This window comes from Centruroides sculpturatus, unplaced genomic scaffold (genome assembly GCF_000671375.1).
Source record: "Centruroides sculpturatus isolate CEXI.00-Female unplaced genomic scaffold, Cexi_2.0 scaffold1656, whole genome shotgun sequence".
Taxonomy (NCBI): Eukaryota; Metazoa; Arthropoda; class Arachnida; order Scorpiones; family Buthidae; genus Centruroides; species Centruroides sculpturatus.
This window is the reverse complement of record NW_019385747.1, coordinates 123174-148910: the sequence shown is the minus strand read 5'-3', so window position 1 is coordinate 148910 and position 25737 is coordinate 123174. Positions and strand designations below refer to the sequence as shown.

Genomic DNA, 25737 nt, shown 5'->3' with positions numbered 1-25737 from the left:
TTTGCTTTCCTTTAATATTGCTGTCTTTTTTTCACATTTCAAGAGACTTTATGGCAATGATATAAAATAACCTTGTTGCAAAACATTAATTTTTATAAGTATAACAAACATCTCAAAGCCCAATAAGTATATAGGAACATCCAACAATCACCTAAATAACTGGGCTACAATTCTGCTTAATGTATTAATTATTTAAAATTAGTGGAATTGTAGCTCGATGTTTCCATTGATTTTTGTGTAAAATGATATGATAGAAGTAAGTCTATTATTTTTTCTTGTTAATGATAGAATTTTCTAAATTAATAAGTAGAATTTTTACAATCGAATTACAAACAATTGATTACTTATTAGCATTTTCATTTATTGATAGATATGTTTATACTTCTACTGATTTTATTTTTTAGATTTACATATATTCTTTTTCCCTGGTTTTTCAAAGTTGGGAATTTTCGTCATTATCCTGCATTATAAATATTTCTTTTGTTCAAATACATAGGATGATGTATAATTTTGGCATATAGTGATCCCGTAAGGTCGTATCACAGACTCGACTAAAAATAATTGATTAAATCGGGGGCCTTAATCTGGACACTTATCTCTCATCTCTTCTTTTGGAGACAAATGACATTAAATCAAGAGACAGAGGCAATTCTGGAAGACATCATGATTCTATCAGGTTGATTATACATGTTTGGCTTATCTGTGCATGCAACATGGTATAGAATTTTAACCAATCAAATTGAAAAATTTTCAAAAATGCTGAGTATTAAGTTATAGATTACATCTAAGGAAAGCATAAGCCCATAATTTTGACAAAGATATGTTTTTTGTTTTATACAGATTGTTCTAATACGACTGTACAGCACGAGTAGCATCTGGTCATCCATATTGGACATAATGAAATCGAAGCAACAGACAAAAGACCGAGAGAATCTTTGAGAAAAAGGTATTTGGAGAGATGTAAACAAATGATTATCTAATTGGAGACGAGATGACGACCGGAATACAGACCTAAGCTTATTGTTATTGGATAAAGCATTAACATAAAAGTTATAGGACTTTAGTGTTTTAGAGGTACATATGCACAATTTAAAAGGAACACTGTTGATTAGATATCACCTACAATGGAAGAATTAGATGAACATAAGATTTTTCTGTGATTTAAGCCCACTCCCACATTAGTTATTGGAATTTTTGAAAACATGAACATTACAAAAGATTGTAAATCAGTTTGTTTTATTAAGCACATGTTAAACATGGTTTAGAATACTACAGAACCTCAACTGATTAGTAAAGTATGTACAGTGGAGATTATGCATAAAATTAGCCAAAGTCGAAATGAACGGCAAAACTTACCAAACTCCCTTTAGTTGATGCCCTTTAAAACTCATTATGGTAGCATCAGAGTCATAGAATTCAAACACTTACAAAATGGACTTTTAGAGAGCAGATATCATGTATATGTAAATGTAAGTTAAGGAAATGATCTAAGGCTTCTACAAAAATTTTGTCATGAAATTTTAACATAGCGACAGTAAAATAAACTTACTAAAAATATACACGGCTAAAATTAAATGTGGATAGGCCTGGAGCCGTAACACACATGACAACCGGGGGTCTTCCCAACCTGGTCGATTTCTAGCAAATTTATAAAACCGTTTCGGATGAGATGTGACAATGAACTCTTTATACATTTAATGAGTTTATGATCTAAACCAGTAGCGACGGAGCCGGTTTCTTTCCCGGCCACGCCTCCTTTGCATATTTCTTCTTTTTGGGTTCCGGAGGGAGGTTGGCATCAACTGCGGTCCTGGGATGCAGCAGGGTAGTGGTGATGGGCGGCGCCTCAATGGGAGGAAGCAGGTCGACGTCTGGAGCAGGATTGGGCAAGTGTAGTCCAAGTTTCGCTGACAGTGAGGGTGAAAACAGTGGAATGACATGTCCGTGCACGCCCGAGTCCAGAGAGCCGCGGGTGTAGTCGGAGTCGTACGATGAGCCATACGACTGGCTTCCCACGTTGTGCGACGAATCTGACAGTCCACTTCCAAAAGGATTGGATGCATCGAGCTTGACTTTCTGAAATTATAAATAAAAATATTTTAGGAAATTATAAATAAAAATATTTATGGTCATTAAGTAACAACTACTAGTATAATGTATTGTGAGAGCCCCAATTTTATTTTCCATTAAACTTTTACACAATTGTTCCACAATCACCTACCCCTCATCAGCTTAATTGCAATTGTTTCTATTGTGGGAATTGGTAGTGTTTCCATAGTCATTTATCAATTTCTCCGAAAAACTCATCAAGTACCACATTTCTGGCAACATCTAGTTATAGTGTGAGCAGAATATGCTCAAGATGCTTCTTGCCGATCCATGGATACTCCTACACCTTCAGTGGATCAAGTCTCAATCCTTATGAGAGGAAACAAATTAAATACAACCCTCCAATTATTCACTTCTATCTACTTACTATTTTAATCATAAAACTCAGCTCAATGATAACATCAACCAAACCAAATGCAACCTCTTCTCTCCTTCACAGACATACCTGGAATTTGTCAAGATGTCTACTGTTCCTGGGCAGTCTGATCCAGCATTAATAGCTTTATTGAGCTGTCCAGTTTGCTTTAACCTAGTGAAACCACCTGTATATCAGATTACCAATTGCCATACCTGTCGGGACTGCTGGGACATATACGAAGCCCGGTGGTAGAACAGATAGCATTCACATTACGAGCACCCTGTTCCCACCAGTCCTTTATATGCACGGAACTTCTACATAAGAACAACAGAGAAGAACATGAAAGAAATTGCCCCTTCAAACCAATTAGTTATCTCTTCGTGGATCACTAGTGTTTATGGGAAGGGGGTCTTATACTCTCTATTCCTCATCTCCCAAGCCCATACCCAAGTTTTCATTTTGAACCTGTCCTCTATGTTGATCTTAGGATTTGACACCCAGATTACCATTACCAGAACCTGGGCGTTGATTCTCAACTGTTATGACCATCAGTTTTTCATCATTGCAACCAAACAAAACATATTCAGACTGTCATCCTATTAAAGTCCACCTTTTATCAAATAAATTTCTGGTTTGGAACTGGATCTACTTTCTTTATTTTAGAAGAAGTGGATGTACACTCCGTTGGTCTTCAACTCACATCGAAAAATATAATACCCAAAATCCTTCCAGAAATAGGTTCCAGGCTTTTTGTGACTGCAACAATTTCAAATTCGTCGTCTCAAACCAAAATGAATAATTCAATCTTGACCTTCCACAGATGTCTTCATCAATGTGCAAGTGGTGGGATTCCGATTCTCCTCCTCCATCTGCTAACGTGATAGAGGTTAAAGCATCTTCAATGCAAATAGGTTTAAAATTTGCACGAACTCAACGGCTGGCACAAAATATGCCAGTAATTCTCGTGCTACCTATCGGATATACAATATGAAGTGGCGTTTCAGGAAGAAGTTTGCCAAACCCAACTTTATATGAAACAACAAAATACTCCTAATTCAACACCACCTGATCCACAAACTCCCCTAAGATCTAATCAAAGAACAAATACTCAACCGCATCAAGGCCTTCAACCAAGGATAACCCAAACTCGTTGGTGCCATTTACCTTATATCACACTACCCTTAGAATAATATAACATAAGATATAAAATATATCTCATACTATGCTAAGTTAATTGTACTAAACACTATACCTATATAATTACAACGATATAAGATATCTCATGAAAATAATATATTATATTCATGTTTATTGGAACTATTATCATTGGGATTTATTAATAACCTTTACACTTGTATACAGAAAGTAAAGAAACTAATCTTGTAAACTCATATCCGCATTGCCAACAATTTCTGTCGCAGAAATTTTCAATTTCCATAACGTGACATGATAAAGAACTAATTGCATAATATTTAACTATAGTTCTAACAGAGAGAGAGAGAGAGAATAAATTGCCTCTGTAATAACTTTAAACTAACAAAACTTCTAATCTTACTAAAATCCAGCTTGCCCAAGAAGAACAAGCTCGATTTTGGAAAGGCTAGGATGATGTGAGAGCTGCAATTTTATTTTCAATTAAACTTTTACACAATTATATAAATCCAGAAAAATTATGGTTAAAATTTATATTAAATGCAAGGAAAATCGTCTAAAAAATTTTTCTTAACAATTAATAAAAAGATGGAAGGATATGATTGCGTTTTCCACTGTATTCACTTCCTTTAGAAGGTGACATCTTCCGAATGTGTCACCTGGAACTTTCCCCGAAATTCATCCATTGGCCATAACCTATAACATTTCCAAAAAAGAACAAGAGGAAACACAAAAAAGACCCTCCAATAAAAGGGAGGGGCCAATGACAATTGGGGTCGTCATCACGAGAAGTTCATCCTCACTGGATTCACACCTCGCTCGGATATCTCCATGAACTCCCTCCAGAAGGTATCTATATAATTTATATGTAAACTCTCTCTCTCCAACTTCGAACTCATGGACTTGTTAATATCGTGATCGAAACTTGCTTGTATAAAAGTTGGTTGTTATTGTTAAATTTATGTTTGGTGCACTTCTTAAAAATGTGTTGTCTCTCGTGTCACCTCTAACAGGATTCGATGTCATTTCTGATATAATGATGTCATCCTGACGTGGCTTCACGACATGGTGCCGACCCTCCAGTTACATTAAGCAGGGTTAGAAATTTAAAAATCTAATTGCTGATAACTTACAATAGTAGTACTTATTGTAAAACTGACAGGTTGCTTCCTTAAATTTTTTGAATCACTAAATTAGTGGAAAACAGAAATAGAGATTTCATTATTTGTCATCCAACTGCATTAATTTAGTGATACAAATAATTTTAAAATATCCATCAGGTGTCCGACGGGCAATCGGCTCTCGACTTCCAGTCGACCCGTAATAAAACCAGTCGTCGAAACTGCAAGGTGTACATTTTTTCCATAAACTACCAGATGATATGAAAAAAATAAAGCTTTTTTTATTGCTTACTATCCAGTCATTTATTCAGTCTATATGAAAAGAAATCTTGAATATCCCAACAAGCTGTAAGGTGTTCATTTACAATGGTTACAGTACATTCTCAATTTATCCCAAAAGAATTTAGTGTTGCACAAAACTAATGACTAAAAAAATTTTAGTCATTAGCTTTGTGTAACTTCCTATTAATTGAATATTCAATATATTTTCATTTCACTTATAAAATAATCTCATTTGGTATTTTTCAAGTACAGGTGTCCCTAACATTACATGAAAACATAGACAAGATAGTAATTGGGAACTAATTCAAAGGAAAAACAGAGAAAATCCATAAATAAATCAATTTTTATGTAATTAGTACAATACTGTCAATCTTCAATTGCATGAGAAATTTTCTGAATCTGGCAAATCTGGAATCTCACATTCTCGCTCTTGTGAAGGTTCTGGGATGGTGGACCAACAATTTTCAACTTTTTTTCTTTTTTTGAAGTGGTCGAGACTCTATAGAGAAAATAATAATGCTACCCATCAACAGAGTTCTTTGTAGCAAACCAAGGAATTTTGAATTTCTCTTGCAACTTTGTCAAGTCTATTATGTCAATAAATCTAATTGCGCTGTCAACATGCTCGAAAAATTCAGTCATTTGCCTTGTCAAAAGCTATTTGATGGGCTTAAAGATGTCGGATTCTCCTCCTCCATTTCTACAAACTCTTGGTGAGTTCTGTTGAGTGGGACTACGATCGAATTTGCCCAGTCTAAATCCTCAAATCCAAAAGATGTTGCGTGGCAACATCTTTTCTCGACAACATCTTGTCTCGAATTGTAAACTTCGGGCTAAATCTAGGTCGCATGCATAAGTCACGACTGTAAAATTTCAACCTGCCATTCATTTACAAAACTAAAATAGAGAATTCATAAATTGCATACGATGAGGGATAACCATAAGCTTCGAGTTGGAAAAATATGGCCAGAGTCGGCTACATTGAAGACAATTCAGTTTCGCACATCCCTACACAATTAGTTTGTAATATTTGGTTACATTAACGCATCCCAGGAAAACTTTTTTGGGAAACTGGGCCCTATTTAGGTGTTAATAATGTGAAGAAAACCCAGAAAATTCCTCATGGCTGTGCCCGAACCCATGACTAACTACTAGTGTTGTGTGATTTTATCCTACCGGAGAGCACTTAATAGAATTAAGAAAGTACCGTTCAGAAATGAAAAAACTAAGTTGTTAGATGTGGAAAATTATAGACTTTTCACAGTGTATAAGTATTTATGTATTTAATTTAAAGCAGTAATGATATAGTGCCTCTATTTCTCGCTGTCACAGTAATTAAGTGAATATAATATATATTTTCAAAAATAATATCCTTTTTTTTTGTAAGAATTCTATTTAGTTTAAATTTTTTGCCAATAGATGGCACTCTGCTTAAAGCCAAATCTAATGTAGATAGGTAATGTGTTGGTGAGAGTATCATGACACTCTCCTAGGGACATTCCAGATGATGTCTAGACTTTTGTTTATATAAGAAGATTCTTGTACTTTATACAGCTTAGATTAAACTCTGTGTTCCATCCAAGCAGTTTCTTTTTTACTTTACTCCGCTGCCACACCCTGCATTTATTACAACATAATGTCATAACTCTCACCCCAAAATATCAATTGAATTTCTATAAATTAATTAATTTTTAAGTTAGAGTACGTATGTTGTAACACAGTGATTCTCAACCTTTTTTTCTCATGGTACATTTTTAATAATTTTAAAATTTGGTGGTGCACACAGTTACTTCGGTAAGTACCACAGAACAACTGGTGACATCATAACAGTGATTTTTAAATGCAGTTGGTTATTTAGGTCACATTTTCTAAATGTCTTAGTAACTACAACAACTGGCAGTTACTGGTAACACCAGTTACAATTTCCAAACGTGCCCTAGGAAGGTAGAACCGATTAAACTACTTGTCTGACGTCAATTATGTATGGATATTCGCAGTGGCAGCACATTGGTTGAGAATCACTGTTGTAACAGGTCAAACAGCCTAGGAGTGCATATCAAACAAACAAACGTCCTTATTTATATAGATTTTAAATCAAAATAAGCATCTGTTTACCTTGTTCGGAATTAATGCCGTCTGTATCAGATTTCTGAATTTTCCCACCGTTGGATCCACGTCCTCTGTAACAAAAAGAAAAAAAAAACATGAATTATAATTCAAAATCAAATTCCAACTGATGCCAATTATGATTTGATGCATAGTGAGTATTTAAACTGGCGGAGGAAAAAAAACAAAAGTTCATAGAAAGGAGAAAGTTTTTTTATGGATGATAGAAGCAAGAGAATTGCTGTATTCTGTTTAGATGAAGTGCAAAAAGTTCAATTAAAAAAACCAAAAACAGTGTCACAAACCTTAAATTTCTTACTAATGATTAAAACAGCATTTTGAAGTGGACCACATCATATGAGGGTGAGTGAAGAACGAGAAGTTTTTGTGAGAACAGCAAATCTTATGGGATTGGTAAAACAAAATTGTAAACACACACATACATGCATCTGACAGCTTGGCACGACGCAAGTGGTTGACAGTTGCATACGGAAAACAAAGTCAGTTTGTGACAAGAAGTCTGCAGAAATTTCCATGGAAGCAAATAGCAAAGGTGAGCATTAACAACATTTTTGTGCTTTTAGTTTGGATCCAGTTTTCAACCCAGATCCAAACCTGTCTTAATTGTGGACAATTTTTTCTGTCTGGAATCAAATACTCCCAAAGAGTTTCAAATGTATTTTAAACTAACAAACACAGAACCGATTAAACATGGTATAATTATCAACGATCATTTTGTTTCATTTCTTTTCCCATTCCAAATTTTAATTTGTGCTTCTTCCCAGTTTCCGAGATTAAAATTTGGAATACAAAAGCAGAAATAACTCTAAAGCTTCAGAAAATTTAGAAAGATCTTACAATAGGGAAAATGGACAAGATGGATTCACAAATATAAATAGTTCTTATGAAGAAATTTGGACCTCATTTTGTTTTAAAGCATCCGAATCACAATTCTTCTGTATTCCAAGATTAACAGAAATCATTTTAAGATTTTTCGTGTTTTACTGACTTTCTGTAATCTGCAATATTAATATTTGGACAAATAACTTAATTTTATTACACCAATTTTAACAACAAAGACTGAAATATTTTAAATCAATCCGATGAGCAGAAGATGCGTATTTTGCTATGTACTCTTAAGACACATTACATTGCAGCAGCCGACTGATCGAAGTCATTCAATAACTCTACTTTCTGCACTTCAATGAGGAGACACCTGGAACTTTTTGGATATTAAAACAGTCAAATCACAGAAGGAACAGACAAGAGTAGATGCAGGTTTGAAGTGTTATCAATGCAGAAAAAAGTCAGTAATTTTTGGAATTTCAGAGTTGAAGATAAAGAACTGTCACTTATTTGAAAGGTCATTGATTTTGATCCAAATCATACAAGCATATTTGTTATAATTAGTTCTACAGAAATGCTCCAAAACATCTTGCACATATGAATGTATATATGTATATACATACTTTATATTGTTTTTTTCCTCTAAAATATGTATAAATGGACATATATTTTCTTCTTGTTTCTTTACGGATGGTGAGTGGAAGTCCCTAGTGTGTATGTGAATGTTTTCAGAGAATGGAAGACACTAATGTGCATGCATGCATACAACTGATTTTTTCTTTTTTTTAAGAGGGGCAAATGTGAAAAAAGAAGAGGATTCTCAGAAGTGCTTTGTGTGCATGCACACAATGGATTTTCAATTTGTATCTACATGTGTGTGTAAGATGGAATAATGGAAGATAGTATGTCGGAATGACATACTATATACAGAATAATATGCTGCCAGCAACTTTAAATATGGTAATTTCACATTGAAGACGATCCGGAGAGCTTTTCTTTCATTATATAAATATTTTTGACACTAAAGATGAAATATCCATTGGGAAAATACATACCTGGCAACCACAGAAGTATGAATTTACAAACTGTCTTGGGACAAATAGTATCAAAATTTCAGTCTTGTTACTTGCACATAGAATGACTACAAGTTTGTAAATTAAAATTTTATTTGCAAAGCTCGTGATACTGAAGAATTATCAGTTATGAGCTGTGATTGTATTGTATCAATGTTTGACATTTTTCTAATTGTTAAGTGTATGTTAATAAATCTGTCGTAAGTATGTAGGTAATGTCATCTTACAAAATATTTTTGAATAAAAAATTAAGACTGCTTACCCGGATTGATAATTTCTTCTTCGTCTTTAAATTTGACAGCTATTACTTTCCTTTTCCTGCTCGTAGTTTTTATTTCTTCATCTGTTATCCCCAACATACTGATTCTTCTATTGTGGGCAGTGTTAAATTCAGTCAAGTTCTGTTAATTAAAATATTTTTTTGTTTTAGATTTAATAATACGATTTATGTAAATCATAAACATACACAAAATGCAGATTTTACATAAATATTACTTACATCTAATTCAGTTTCAGTTTCCGGAAGACCCAACAGGCCTCCCTCCAGCTCTTCTCCGACCTTGTCTTGTTCTTCCGATGTTGATCTGGAAGATTTCTGTGGACGCTCTCTTAGAATGTAGACACGAGTGGAGGCACCGAAGTGAAACGCCGTGTCGACGGGCAACTGCGTCGGTTTGTTCGATTCTAGCCGGACGTTTCCAATAAATGTTCCATGTGCTTTAAATTAAATCTTAATGTAAATTAAGACAACGTAAAGTGTGTTTGCCATGTTTAGTCTATCAGAAAACCAGACTACCTAATGAATGCCTTTCCGACAATTTAAAATAAACAAAATCCAACTTACTGCTTCCCAAATCCACTAGAAAAGCTCTGTTAAGATGTTTATGATATACTAAGGCAGCATGAACTCTGGAACACGAAGCATGATCTATACAAAAATCATTTATTTCCGGATTCCTTCCGAACAAGTAACATTTCTTTTCGTCGATCATTAATTTCTGTAAAAAAGACAATAACAAGAGAATATTTAATAGAAAATATTTAATAAATTTTCAGATTATGCAGAGATAAATTATGTCTAGACTCACCTGTATGAGCTTATCGATTTTTAAAACATCCAAATGAAGACCTACGGGAGGCTTTCCGGCCCTAAAAATTTAACAGAACATGAATTACAATTTTAAAAATAAAAACATGTTTAAATTCTTATAATTTGGCTACTCAAATGCCGAGTTTACGCAGAAAAATCTTGAAGACAAATCAATCTACAGATAAGAATGATATGTTAAAATTCCAAGAAAGATTTACGATTCCATTATTAGAACAATAATTGCCAAATTTAATAAATTCAAACAAAATATTAATTTTTTGATCATCTCAAATTGCCCGAGACCATAGATAAGTGTCCCTTTCATATTCATTTATATAATATACATATACAAAAATATGTATGTTATATCATTATAAACACAAAAATAAGTAATTTATAATGCATATCGTACTTTGTCTAGGACCGTTAAGACTGGATTTGAAATATTAGACTAAGAATGCTGACAAATATAGATAAATGTGTATTCGTGCAGTTACAAGATCTGAAAAATAAGAGGCTTTGACCAAAAGTGTAGACTGTCTGTGCTCAAAAGCACCACCGTGCACAACAATACTTTTTAATTAATTCATAATCAACCGGTTCTAAGAAAACTAAAAAAAAAGGAGAAATTAGCTACAATAATAAACATACAAAGTTAATTGAATAATGCATTTACGTTTTTTCCAGATTAAATATTTAAAAATTGCTATAGTAATTTCATTAATAATTAATTAGTTAATGGATAATAAACTTTGATATTGAAAACAGATCATTTTTACATACAGTTAAGGAACAAATTCCAAATGACACTTTGACCAAAAAAAAGAAAAAGTCACATGAACATGAGTCCAGTTCTTAACAGTTTCAAACTTTTTCCTAAAAAGAACTGTCACACCCACTCTAACTCCCTTGGATTTTTGTATTTGGAGACAAACAAAAAATGTTTTTATATGACGAAAGTATAAATATAAATTACTTTTCTGAATAATGAATGACATAACGCTCGATGGAGATCACACACTGAGATCAAACATGCAACGTGCATGGTTACCAAAAAGTTCACTAGAAATATAAAGAGAAATCTTTGAAAATTCTTCTGTAAAACTTGTGATTTCATAATAACTTTCGAGCACTCAATTTAGTAACTTTCACTTTTACTCTATTCAAAACTACTACTTCCATCTTAACTTGATACGATTGCAAGATATATTTATGCAACCAAAAATACAATTGTAACAGTGCCACAATAAATGTGACTCTGGACTCTGGAGATCACCCGTAGAAGATTCAGAATGTGTATCAACAATGACTTTAAATGAACACAGACTCTAATTCCATTTTACTGAAGAAAAATTGCTTACACAATCTAAACTTTTCCTTGTACTTTTGACCCATCTTCGGGTGTATTATCTTCTAAAATAAGATTCCTGAGATGAATCAGGAGATCCCAAATTACTAGGAAAGGTTCAGGAAGTATATTGTGCAATTTTGTTGTCTCCAATAAAGTGGGATTTGAGAGCCAACTGGAGATTTCTTTACAAATGCAGACTTTAAAACTAAGAACAAACATCTGTTATCAATATTTTAATCTTTGAAGTTAGACTATTTACAAAAACATATTAATATTTTCAAGTTTATCATTAAATTCTTTTCACACAACCACAGAAGACACAGTTATATTGGTTAGAAGATTATTAATATTAATATGTTTTTGTAAATAGTATAACTTCAAAAATTAAAATATTGAAGAATATCCTGAGTTAACATTGAACATTGTAAATCTGTTATCAAGTTACAGGAATGAATATTTTAAATACTTTTATACCTGTAAATTTGTCAATATGCTATCAATTGAAAATTTAATTGAAATATTAAATTAACTCAAAATGTTATTACTGTAAATTCAGTCACTACAATTACATGAATAGTATCAGGCTCACATAATTTGATCTACCGAGGACCTCTCAATGAATCTGTGAGCCATTGCAACTTAGAAGTCTATTCGTGCACCTCAGATAACCCAAATGATCTGCTCCTATAAAAAGTACTTTTTTACGAAATAAAACTAGGATCACATTTGTTGTTTTTGAGGCCAACAAGTTGAGCCGAGCACCCAAAATCCCAGCTTAAACGTACGGTAGTGTTTTCCCATGATTATTTCCTTCCATATGATTGCAACCTTGCTTCTGCACACACTGAGATTTTTTTTATTTAATTGCATCCGCTCATTCGTTCCATCGATATATATTAGAACTGGCCCATATTTCATGCTATATGTCTTTCTTCCTTTACAACAACACATATCTCCAAAAATTAGGATTCCTATAAGTGGCCCATTTTGAGGGACTTACATGAGTTAGTAATATGGGCACTCAAAAACCAAGTCATAAAAAATTTCCTCCCCAATATCATTTACACTAGATATGAGGATGATATACTTGTTTTATGGAGGCCTAAACCTAACATGGAAAAATAACTGGCAGAGTAATAACAACTCTTATGGTATAACATTACACCCAGACCAATACAACACCTCCAAAGTTCGTTTTTTAGATGTAAATATCTCACTTCAGAATGGGTCAAGCTTTGAAAATCAGAAGGATGTGTTTGATGATGCGACAAAGTTTCGTGCCAAGAAACATTGGAATGTCGTTGGCAAGAAACAGACAAAATGCCAAAGAGATCATAAATGCAGTATATCATTAAGAATCTAAAAGTCCATAAAATATAAGCATTTTGTTATTTTCCAATCTCTATCACTCTGGGGGACTCAGGATTAAATCCGGACTGTTGATAAACCTAGGAATTTTTTATGGGAGGTCTACCCGTCCCTCGTTGTGGCTGCCCCCATTGCGAGCCTGGCTAAACCCATGATGAAAATGATTAAAAGGATCTCTTACTATCAACAGGGTAAAAAAATTAAAAACTTTTTAATTTTTTAACATCCTTTTTATCAATATTCCATTATATTATGTACATAAATCTCTCACACGGAGATTATAATCGATAGCATCTGTTATAATCAATCACAATGATTCTTCTTGGCAATACATTTTCTTACAGCAAATCAATATCAAATAATGTAGATTTAATTCCATTGAATATATATTTATAATTTGTAAAGATTTTATACAGTTTAAATTTAAAAATATGTATATTTAAATCAATAAATAAGTGTTTGTAGAATGTTATTGGCATCCATCTTCAGCTAATTGATTTGAACACCATTTTTGAAAAGATTATTTCATTTTCTTTCTAGTAATTCGAGAAGTTAAGATTATTTTAAAACAAAAATGTACCGAAATATATCAATAAACAACTGATATGGAACGCAAAATATAATTATAAATAAGTAGCAAATAATAATAGAGATATAAAACATCCCTTAAAATAAATTGGTAACTTGCAAAAGGATTTTTGCAGTCTGTTAATACAATTGCTGTTAATTAAAGGCCACTGTTCACGAGCAACAAAATTAAAATGTTAGATAAGTGACAGAGAATGGCCGACGATAAGTGTGAACCAACAAATCTATTCTGGTATATTTGTAACTGGTTGAGATCAATAGAGATAACGGAATAAGCTAGTTGTGGCTATTTGTTATTGTCTTATTGTTCTGGCGGCATGCATCAAATTTAACACATTTGTGATTTCAATAATATCAAGTATTTAATGGTATTTGTACTTAAAATTTTATGTTCAATACATTTATTATAAATGTTCTATTTTTATAGTGTAGTAGAGAATTAATAAAAGCAATTTGTGAACTCTATAATCTACAAATTACTTTTAATAATTCAAGATATTACATTAGATGAAACTTAAATTTGAAAACTAATTTATGGGAATAAGATAAATCTAATCTTTGTAGCCCAAAACAGTGTCGAAAAGCCAAATAAACCAGAATTAATGGGGTATTGAAATTAAAGTCTAAACTTGGTCACAACGGTTTTAGTACTTTCGAAAATGAGCTCAAAGTACTGGATTAAGAGAAATTTCATGATTTTGATCTATACGAAAGCAGAAAGGTGTTCACTGCCTATATATATTCCTTCGTGGACATATCCAAGACCTGTACAGATACCATACATTCTTCCTGAAGTGTGGCCCACAAACTCTGAAAATGAGGCCCTCCATGTCGAACCGTCTGCCATCATAAATTCATACCAAGTAATTTTCCCTTCCTTTTTTGTTTTATTACTTTTGGAATGTGTTAAGATATAACTTGTAAGAAAAATGAGTTTTTGTCATAATAAAGTATTATTTCGTGCAATTAGTATACACTGTTTTTCTTTCCTTTTTTGGCCTGCCAAATATCTTGGATTTTACAATTTGTCCCAACTGGTCAAAACATTGAGAACCCATTTTAAAGTCATAATACTCATTTAATTGGAACCTTATCTGTACCAATTTTATTCAGAAGACAAAGACTCTTGAGACTAAAACTTTCTTTGTTGTTTTAATCCAAGGAAGATCCAGCAAGGTTTTTCTGGTCCGATACGCATAAAACAATTGTGATAAAATGTTATAAAAATAAGTATTACCAGTAACATAACAACAAAATAACGGAAAACAATTGAGTTATATTACAAAGAATACAGAATATGTCAATAAAAGTAACAATTCTTTCAAATATTTTTAGTATATTTCAATTATAACATTATCTTCTGTAATTCCTATTTCCAACAGTCCTAAATAATTCCAATTTTACAATGTTAAAAAATGACTGATAAATTTAAAACAGTATGCTATTGCTTCACCCCAGCATGGTGTATATATACTTACAGGATGGTCATAAAGTAACTTGATCAACTAACAACAACCTTGGGAGCGTGGAAAGCAAGGAAGCCGTGGAAACTTTTTCAGGATAAGTAGTGGGTGAAGTGTGCTCACAGTACACGAAAATAGAATAGAACATGTTACAATTTAAGTTACGGTTATGGCCGACATAATCGTAACTCAAAAATTTCCAATACAAACACTGGGAATTCACAATGTTACGAGATTCTGTATGACAGAAAATGGCATTGGAATGGTGTGCATAGAACAAAAAACAACAAAGATATCAGTGTTTGAACAACAGGAAGTGGGCGAACCATTACCTGCAACAGAAGACTCATACACATTTATGGATTTATGGACAAAAAAAATGGGAAAATGAGCACTTTGTTAAATTCTGCTTGACAAATACTTTTATAGCCCACAGCCAATGTCACAGTGAGCTTCAGCTACAATGCTTCTAACTTAATATAGCACAAAACACAAAACAGTATATTGATAACAAAATTAATAAATAGAATTTATTAATTTAGAGGTAATCATTTCCAAATTTCAAAAAAGGAAAACATTGCATGCCTAAGTCAATAGGCATGTAAGATTCTGTATATTTACTTCACAATTCATAGAAACCAACTTTTTTGAGTAAATGCATTGAAGCGAAGAAATTATCAGTTACATGATATGTAAATGGTTTTAAGTAAAGGAAATAAGAAATGACATACAGTCAGTGTACCATTGTTCTTTTGTTATTCCTTCACCTTACAATTAGTAATGTCAAACAAAGAATTTTATACGTACATAAAATATAAGAACCTTCAAAGTATTCTACAAGTTATCAGTTACTCGCTGCCGACACGAAGAAGGCAGCAAGTAAGTGATCGGCAAATTTTGAGATCTCGTCTCTCGCCGTATTGGAAACTTTGGTTAACATACACAAGATTATATTAAATAAAAACATTTTATAAAATTTTACAAATCCTAAATTCAAATCAATTTTACTCATTCAAACACAAAATGCTTTAGGAAGAATTAAAGATCAAGCTAATAATCCAGCATCTTCAGTTTTATTTTGTTTGTCGAGTTCCGATATCAGATCTATAGCATAAAAGCATTTGAATTTTTTACAATGTTTTTGCTCTTTTTACAAAATAAATCATAATCTCAATAGCAATAGGTACAATTCATCAAATCTTTTTCTTTTTAGATAGAAAAACATACACATCTATGGGGGGCTTGGAGATAAAAAAAAAGGATAGAAATACGTCACATAGCATAATTTTCGGGGGCTATATCTCGTAAAGGGTCACATGGTTCCTTTGACTTGGAGTATGCTCTACAGCTCTGTTAAGCTCCTCAATTCAGAGCTGGAATCGAGCCCTAACTTCTACTGAAATATTTCAGTTTTCTCCACCACGTACCCGCAGGCCAGAGAAGCAATATTCCCAACAATCTTTTATTTATTTCGGCAAAGAAAGTACTTTCGATTTTTTTCGCCATACGTTCCTTAATCGGGGTTATCGAGTGGGGCATTTTCCCCTAAGCCAGAAAAAGAATTCAAGGGTGCTGCAGCAATACTTCCCCTATAAATGCCACTTTTACTAACAAAAGAGATAATCTTTAAGACCATTTTTCATTAATAAAGAGACATTCTACATATTTCATTCCTTCAAAGACACCGCAGAAGGAACCCGTTGAGGCACAAAAGGAGCCCGCTCCGTTCCCATTTTAAAATGTAGTAAGTGAGAGTTACTTTTAGGTCATTTTTGTATATACATAAATCACCTTAAAGTAATTGCTGCATGCTTACAGAATGGCCTAAGTTACTGACAAAGATTTGCATAATTATAAACTTTATTTATCATTATTTTAAAGCTTATTTAACGTATAACAATCCGAAACGTTTTATAACAAACCCGACATCATAAATTTACCGAAATTTAATATATAAATACAAAAAACTTGCATAGAAATCAACACATCCTCATACAACTTACCATGTTGGAATTTCATAGTGATTCGCCATTGGAATCTTTTAATACGTTATAATCAACGACATGTCTTCATATCAAACGATTTATCTACTTTAACACAATCTACGACGTTTTAAATTTAATTAAATAACAAATTCATCACGTATTAAGTCTTACTTTCTTTATAAATCGTATAAAACTCGGGAGCACGAACCGACATGAGACTAAAGTTAAGCCTAACGTCTGCTACGATCGTCGATGAATTTCTATTTATTCTTTTCCTTTTCTTTTCCTTATAAAAATATTTTAAATACGGAAATTAATTTTATAAAAATATTATTTAAGTTTGTTAATTATTTTAAAGTCGATTTATTTCATTTTTTTTTAATATTTATTTTTATATTAAAGTTTGCTTTCTAACGGAAAAAAGCGCCACTCAGCGTACGTTTCGGTCACTTCGTCCGATAACAATTGCCAGTTGTCTGCTTGCAATATTATTATATTTTAATTTTAGTTTTTCCGTCGTGAAAGAATTGTATTAATTAATTTAAAATGGCTGCTGATATTATTTCTTACGCTTACTCGGCTTTAGTGGCTGTTGGTGGAATCGTCGGTTATATGAAAGCTGGTAATGAAATTGATTAATTTATTTGAAAATTAATCACGTGCTTAATTGATCATTGATACTGTGTTTACATACTTAAAATTTATATATAAACTGCCGAAAAAGTAATTGTAAAATGTTGGAAATTAGATAACTTCTCTAACAAGTTTTGGTTTAATTAAGTTGTTGGTATTGGTTAATTATGATTAAACTTCATTTTTATTGATTAAAATTATGTCTGAGCTCATTAAATTGGTTCATTTGTGTCCACAGATTGATTCTAAATTAAGCATACATATCAGCAAATAATATAATATTAACAGCTTTAATTGTTTATATCTTTGTTCCTTTTAAAAGAAAAACACCTGTTACATACTTCTTCCTTATTGTCTTTCTACTGTGAAATCAATACAATGTTTACAGCATTCTACTCCCACTTTCTCTTATCAAAAACTTGTGTACTCGATTATTTCTATAGATTTTGATTGACGCGAGGTTAGAAATACGCAAATGGGTTGTCTGATTTACTAAATTTTCGAAAGATAAAGCCGAGTGCATTCAATGCATCCTGTTGTATGTTTGCATGTATAACAAAAGTTTATATCAATTCTCTGTGGTATTATAATAGAACCAAATAAGTCAAAGATTAACACTGTGTATGTTTGCTTTTTATTGAATTATACAGAAATTTTTGAACAAAATGTCTTTTCTTATTATGTAGAGTGTGATATTAATACGTCGATTTCATGTACTGGTGCATTTATAAAAGTGACTCCAGGTATTTGTTATTTGCCGAATGATGTGTAAGCGTGGACGATTACTCGTGATATCACTCGACAAATGTTCCGTATTTGTCGTTTCCCACTCCTTGGCGTATTGTGCCAAATCTTGGACAAATGCTTGTAATTCCGACAACAGACCGATGCTCGGCAAATAATGTGTGTGTATATACTAAATGCTAAATGACATATTCACAGTTTAGATTAAAATTGCATAGTAAAAGTCAACAAAGTTACAATGCTTGATGTGAGAATAGGAAGTTATTTTATTTTATATTAAATATAAATTTATTTATTTACAGAGGAAGAGTTTTTTCTTGCATTATTCAATTTATTTACTTTTTACTTAGATAGAATAAATGAGCTCTCTTAAAAAAGAGACACGTCTTTGCAATAATTCAGCATAGAGTTTAGTTCTAACAAAATTTTTTGTATTTCTATGATTATCATAAAAGGTTAGTTCTATCTGTTGATTAGCATTCATCATCTTTTAGTTGTCAATGGAAATTGTTACTTTGAAGTAACAGAATGAATCAATGTAGAAAACAACATAAATGAACATGTCTTTCTCATTGCATAGACGTTTGAAACTTTCTAATGTTTTCAAACTGGTTAATATCTTATCTTCAAGTATACTAAAACCCATTTCTTATTTTATTCTACACGTGAAGATGGCCTATTAAGCAGGTTGAAAACATTGAAAAATTTCAAACTTCTAAGCAGTACTAAAGATGTGTCTGTTTGTTCCAAAACTTTAAAATAATAGATATTTAATGACAGGAATTTAGTTTGATTACCATATTAAGAACAAGACTCTTGAATACTTGATATGGCAATGCTCTAGTTTGTTGTGAATTTTAAGCACCCAAAGCAAGAGTACCCACTGGAGCCAGGAAAGACAGTTTTTCCTCCTGAGATTTGCTTTATTATTTCTTTTTATGATTCTTTCTAATAAGAATTTCATAAAAATTAAATTTATTTTAATGATTATTAGACTAAAGTAACTAGTCTGTACACAATAAGAAGACACTTCTAGTTCTCTTTGGAACAGACTATATATAATATAGTCAAAACATAATTTTTTTATTATTTACAGTATTTGTTTTAATCATTTTTAATTTTTATCTTTTTCGCATTTTACAGGAAGTATCAGTTCCCTGATTGCAGGATTAGCATTTGGCATAATCTTATCCTTTGGAGCCTATCAGACATCTCAGGATCCAAATAATTGTTATCTTTCGTTAGGTTAGATATTTAATAACTTTGTAATAAGAATATTTACTGGAATATAATTACTTCAATAAATTTATTTATGATAATATAGTTATTTTTTGATTATTATAGGTGCTTCCATTGTTTTAGCAGGTGTTATGGGAAGTAGATTTTTGAACAGTGGAAAATTTATGCCTGCTGGATTAATTATGAGTTTAAGGTAGGCAAATCTTTTAAAATAGTTCTATATTTTTATTTTATATAGAAAAAGATTTTAAATGCCTTTATAAGGTGATAAATGCATAACATTACACAAATGCCATGAAAAATAAAAAGAATACTTCATTTTTATTAGATATAATACATTAGAAATGGAAGTAAAAACAAAAAATATATATTTTATTTAATTTAGCTTGAAAAATAATGTTTTAATGTGAAATCTGTGATGCTGAGAACAGAAGAGTGAGGATATGTGAACAATTTATGAATTGGATAAGAGATCCTCTATATTGAATTGAAAGTCAGCTAAATTTTTAAGTTTTTTCTTTCAAATTTGTAAAATACTCTTCTGTTATTTTGAAACTACAGTTAATTCACCTAAGAAAAAATTAAATTTATTCACTAGTTCTACTAGTTCTTATTGATATTTTGTATAGTAGTATACTATTTTCTATTAGCAGAAGGTGCCACCAAAAACAATGTAGCAACTCTCTTGCTCATTTCTATGCATTTGGAGCTAGAACTATTTAAAATGACTAAGACAAAACCTTTCTCACTTTGTTTCTAGCCGGTTAAACACTGAGTACAAATGTTTACAGCCTCCTTAATAGGCCTTCTTCAGGTACACTGTGGTCTGGTAGATATAGAATGTCGGTTGGTAGATATTCAAATGGCGTAAAATCGAAATTTAGTAAACAGTGACACCATTTGAATATCTACCAACCGATGTTCTACCAGACCACAGTGTACCTGAAGAAGGTCTATTAAGGAGGCCGAAAAACACTTGTACTGAGTGTTTAAATGGCTAGAAACAGTGAGAAAGGTTTTGTCTTAGTCATCTCTTGCTCAATTTGTAAATTGTTCATTCTCCTCATTCCTGTTTCCAAAGCATTGCAGATTTCAGATTTAAATATTTTATTTAATTCCCCTGGAAAAAAAATGAAATAGTTTCTTTTTGTTTCTACTAGTTTGATGCTTGATTAGTTTCTATCATTTTTTTCATGTGAATGTGCATTTGATCAGTTTAATTTTTATAAGTTATATTTCTATAGTAATAGGTAATTATTTCGATAACCAAGTCCATCAGGAAATGTACGTACAGTAGACCCCCTATAACACGGTAGATATGTTCTGTGTTATATGAATTCCATGTTGTACGAGTCACTTAAATACATAAGCCAATCATAGCCTGGCACGTGTACAGTTTAGCGGCTATGGCTGTTTGCAAGGTTTTCTTCCATAAAATTAATCGATTCTAGACTAATTTGACTCAACATTTCCAAATCACATATAATTTTTTGGGAATAATCCATATAAACTATGCTATAAACAAAAAATTGTAGGATTACTTACCAAGTGCGCACCATTTGAAGACACCATTGCTTAAACTTGTTTTTGTCTTGGAGTGGCTCATCGAATGGCAGGCACATGTTTCCTGATAAGTTATTTTTCTGCAAAAAATTTGCTGAACTTTGGAGACATTATTAATATAAATATAATTTTTATGGCCATTAAATAATAAATGGTTTTTAGTAGGTCCACTGCTCATTTAAACTCAACAGTTTATGCAATGTCCACTACTGGTCCAGATTCGACCAATCCTGTCATGACACGAGTTGGCGATGACGTTTTACCATATTATAAGAGTCTCTTTTAGTGTGTTATATGAACACAATTGCAAGTTTTTTGCCATGTTATACAAATCCATGTTATATGAACCCATGTTATAGGGGGGATCTACTGTACAGAAATTTTTGTGTGTCTTGACAATGGGCTTGGTTGTCTGAAATTGATAAAGAATAAATTGTATACAACCTAACTAACATAATAATTATCTTCAGTATTCTTGTAACTTGCATAAGATAAATAGAAATAGATATATATCCTTTGCATATTTCAAGTATACATCCTTTGATGTAGCAATATGCAATTACAGTACAAGATATACAGTGTGTATCAGTACAGCAGTTACAAACTTTCAGGAGAGATAGAGTACACCTAGATGATGAGAAATCACATAGCAATGCATGGTCAGAAATGCTTTCCTGGAACTTACTGCACGCATTGTGGCAGCTGCTGGAGACGTCCGGGACATGCCCAGTATTTTCAACAACATTAGATCTTCAATGCACTGGAGATATGAGGTCTGCCCAGAGTCATAATTTCAAACATGTTCTTTGATTTTTGCAGTACTAAGAATAATAAACATGTTTTCTTGCCCTGTTCATGTCCTTCCTTTCTTGTGTTTTGTGTCGTCACTACCGTGCCAGGAAAGCATTTCTGACCATGCATTGCTATGTGATTTCCCATCATCTAGGTGCATTCTATCTCTCCTGAAAGTTTGTAACCGCTGTACTGATACACCCTGTATATATATTTTATACATGCATGGTTGATGTATAGGATATACAGTAAACATAACTTTAAATACTACTATTGTAACTGGAGAAACAATTAACTTGTGTAAGGCTGAGACTTCACTAGCGTAAAAACGGGCGTAAAACCCCTCACCGTAAAAGCTTTTTATCACATGACCATGATATTTTACGCTTGAGCAGGTCATAAAACCAGTGTTAAAGAAAGTTGAGCAGCATTCAACTTTCAACGTGAATACAGCTGTAAAATGATACCATCCACCAATCAGAAGTCAGTGAAATCTAGGTCATTGTGACACAGTGCGAAAATGGCAGAAAACGAGCTTTTGTGTATGTTCTCTCATGGTTACTCTAGAATACATCTGGAAAGATTTATCAAAAACATCCGAAAGTATTCATGTATCTACGACAAGAGGTATCCTGATTATAATAATGGATGCTTAAAACACACGATATGAATGGCCAAAGGAAAATCCTTCAATTTAGAGGAGTATATAATAAAAAAGCTAAGCTTATAAGTGCTGTATATTATCTTAATAATATGATAATAAAAGTTAATATATGAAAGTAAAGATATTATTTTTACTACATTTGTAATTATAGTATAGAAAAAACTCATAGAATATAATCATTGTCTTTATATCAATATATGTATACAACCATAACTTCAATAGTACCGTCGCCGTAAAAACTTTGCTAGGCGGACCTCCACCACAATCCAGACACAAATACAAATAGGTCACGTGATTAAAAGTTATTACAGCGAAGGTTTTTATGCCCGTTTTTATGCTAGTGGAGTCTCGGCCTAACACTCAAACTCCAGTAGGAAAATGAAATATTTAAGTATACATAACAAAGATTCTAAACTGAAGTTCAAAAAGCTTTCACATATTGTTTTCTGTCAGAAATACAGTATGACATCAACTTGTGTTTTTTTGGGCATTGTTAGTTAGTTAGTTGGTAAGCAGGGCTGTTGAGAGGGGACATTAAAAATTTAGGGACTGGTAGTGGTTCCTACCCCTATAAATTAAGGTTATTTCTACTAACAAAAAATAAAATTGTGGAGCCGCTCTTCTCCTGAGTCCCATACCGAACTTTCAATCTCCCTGGTTGTAACTCAAAGTGTTGCAATCTGTTAAGCACCTGATAGATTGAACATTTAAAAAATGTCACCCTAAATAGTGATGATGTTAAATAATGAATGTGTATAATTAAACTAAATAGTTTTTACTACTTTCTAAAACTGACCACATTATTCTACCTTTTTTCAGATTAATTTTATAGTAATGGAAACCTTATTTATCCACAAACACATAAACAATCCTTACACATACACATTTTATATAGTAAATTTTATAGTCTTTTATTTAATCAATATTTTAATATTTTATGGAACATACTTATATATGAACATATCTTTTTTCAAATTAATTATTATATTTCTGTTACAGGGAATGTTATCAAATGAAATCATAAATGTCAAAACTTTAATGATATCTTACACTTCTTTATTATCAACTCCCAAATGTAATCCTGTACGCATTAATAATACCAAATTCATACCATGCTTTCCCATAGCATACCAATATTTTGTTGATCTATGCATAGGGCCTAGGTAGAAGGATTGTAAATGTTATTAAAAACTTTGATGCCTACACTTTCATTTCGTAATAAAGGGCCTTCCAAAATGAATTCTACCACTTTAAATTACTGTAATTACATTGATTATTAACATATATGCAGTGTACACCAATCAATAGATTAACTGTCCGAGTTTCCTCTCCTGACTGCATTCAATCAACTCGTCTTCTACTACCTCTAGAAAGCACTGTAAACAAAAATGATGACTCTGCAGTACAGAAACATTTTGTGTTCTGCAGTTTGTAAAGTCAGAATCACTCGTTACTATGCAATGAGAGTAATCTGCAGGTGCTGTAGAATTGTTGCTGCTGTGGGTGGAATAAGGATATACTGCAATGCGCACAGGGAGAATTTGAGTATCACTTGGATGCGTGGATGTGGCACAAGGTACACACATTGAGAAATTATAACGGACAAATGTTTTCCAATGTTTTAATATACTGTAAATTAAAAGGTTTTCAGAAAATAATTAATATAATTACAATAATTTAAAATGGTAGCATTCTTTTTGGAAGACCTTGTATTTCTGTAAGAAACTACGTAGTTAATGTCAAAAATGTTGATATTTTATTTCAGTTTTGATTAAACTTGTTATTTGTACAAGTGATTTTTTTCCATCATCCTTATTCATTAAACTAATAATTTTTCTTGAAAAAATAATGGATTATTAATTTATTTTTAAAAATTATGTATATGTAAATTATTATTTGAAAGAGGGAAAAGCTACATGTATTTTTATAATTGTTTTTTTTTTTTTTTTCAGTTTAATGATGGTTGTTAGATGTTTGAAATATGTTTTGTTCAACAGACAACAATCACAATAATAATGTACATCTCTTCTGCATTATTGCTTTGTACATTTTGAAAATTGGTGTATGAATATTTTTAATTATGTTTTTTAAGAAAAGTCCATAACTTTTCTACAGTTAAAGAATTATAATATACTTAAATTTGTTAAATAAAATAACATTCCATAATTTATCAAATTAGAAAGTGTTGTTATTTATCAAATTATATAATTAAGTTGGACTGAACACTGTTGGAGAAGTTATGAATATTATTATGTTTGCATCATTCATTATATACTTAAAATTTTATATGTGAATTTACATATTGATTAATGTATTCCTGTTCAGACCAGGCCATAAGCTTAGATCTGACAGACATCTATATAATCTAAGTTTAGGTTGTTGTAGATAAATGATTGTCAAACATTACACATTAGTAAACAATTACGAAATGATAAAAATGTGTGATTTAAAACCTGAATATTTGATCATGGAGTAGTGTATAGCTAGTGTTCACACTGCCTAAGACAGTTGTTAGTTCACTGTTCCTATAAAAAACGCAACATAAACACCAACCATAGGCTGTGTAAGCAAAAAGTGGGAAAGACATACAGTCGTAGAAAAAATATATGAAAAAATTTAGGATATTGTTAATTAAACAAAACTAAGTGCTTAAATAGGTACAATGATCAATAAGATCATCTTTGAAAAAACATGGTCCTTGCAGTGTTTTTGTGGAAAAGTAAAATTGCATAGGCATTTTGTATCCTTTTACTATCTTGACAAAAACAAAATCTGTTCATTCAGGGCCGTGCGGTAGATTTTCTCAGTATGATGCAAGTCTTTGAAATGCTTTGAAATGCTGAACCCCTTACGGTCTTTGCAAGTCTTTGAAATGCCGCCTCTCTCTTTTATAGCCGTGTTCATTGCAATAGACTAAAAGTGTCACCTGGGTTAGGCCATCCTCCCATAGATATGCTAGAATGGGGATAATTGGTTATCTGTGGTCAGTGTCAGTATCTTTTCTTCTGTGACCGTGCCATTTATTCTAGTGTCTTCATGCATGTTTTGTGTTATATTTGCAGTATACTATGCTACAAATACAAATATAAATTCAATCATACATTTTTCTTATTACTATTTTTCATATACAGAAAAAGACACAAAGACTACCAAATAACAGCAAAGAACCTAAAACCTGTGTGCAACATAATTACAGTTAATGACAGTTAA

At 32.0% G+C, this 25737-nt stretch overlaps 2 protein-coding genes across 4 annotated transcripts; one reads left to right on the top strand and one right to left on the bottom strand.

Moving 5' to 3' along the window:
* Window positions 1-233: 233 nt before the first annotated feature.
* Window positions 234-17162, bottom strand: LOC111641744 (nuclear inhibitor of protein phosphatase 1-like). 2 transcript variants are annotated; one of them, XM_023387956.1, is made up of 7 exons: window positions 14923-15054; window positions 10136-10196; window positions 9892-10045; window positions 9547-9764; window positions 9310-9448; window positions 7138-7202; window positions 234-2076 (listed from the first exon to the last, which is right to left on the bottom strand). In XM_023387956.1, exons 1-7 carry the CDS (start codon window positions 14931-14933, stop codon window positions 1711-1713), a joined length of 1014 nt encoding a protein of 337 aa, XP_023243724.1. In that variant the 5' UTR covers window positions 14934-15054; the 3' UTR covers window positions 234-1710. The 2 variants fall into 2 exon arrangements, with proteins under 2 accessions (XP_023243724.1, XP_023243723.1); XM_023387955.1 differs by lacking the exon at window positions 14923-15054 and adding an exon at window positions 16911-17162 and having other exon boundaries at window positions 243-2076.
* A 165-nt stretch (window positions 17163-17327) lies between these two features.
* LOC111641746 (transmembrane protein 14C-like) lies at window positions 17328-24658 on the top strand. Of its 2 annotated transcripts, none has more exons than XM_023387957.1 (4): window positions 17328-17514; window positions 19413-19514; window positions 19614-19701; window positions 24480-24658. In XM_023387957.1, the coding sequence occupies exons 1-4, from the start codon at window positions 17439-17441 to the stop codon at window positions 24538-24540; spliced, it is 327 nt and encodes a 108-aa protein (XP_023243725.1). In that variant the 5' UTR covers window positions 17328-17438; the 3' UTR covers window positions 24541-24658. The 2 variants fall into 2 exon arrangements, with proteins under 2 accessions (XP_023243725.1, XP_023243726.1); XM_023387958.1 differs by lacking the exon at window positions 24480-24658 and adding an exon at window positions 23527-24246.
* The last annotated feature ends 1079 nt before the right edge of the window (window positions 24659-25737 follow it).

Bases quoted from the DNA above. Each gene is read 5' to 3' on its own strand.
- LOC111641746 (XM_023387957.1), top strand. From the start codon at position 17,439: ATGGCTGCTGATATTATTTCTTACGCTTACTCGGCTTTAGTGGCTGTT. The intron at 17,515-19,412 runs GTAATGAAATTG...CGCATTTTACAG, and splicing joins CGTCGGTTATATGAAAGCTG to GAAGTATCAGTTCCCTGATT. The intron at 19,702-24,479 runs GTAGGCAAATCT...TTTTTTTTTCAG, and splicing joins GGATTAATTATGAGTTTAAG to TTTAATGATGGTTGTTAGAT.
- LOC111641744 (XM_023387955.1), bottom strand. From the start codon at position 16,939: ATGGCGAATCACTATGAAATTCCAACATG. The intron at 9,765-9,891 runs GTAAGTTGGATT...TTTAATTTAAAG, and splicing joins TCTAGTGGATTTGGGAAGCA to CACATGGAACATTTATTGGA. The intron at 2,077-7,137 runs GTAAACAGATGC...TTATAATTTCAG, and splicing joins CGGCATTAATTCCGAACAAG to AAAGTCAAGCTCGATGCATC.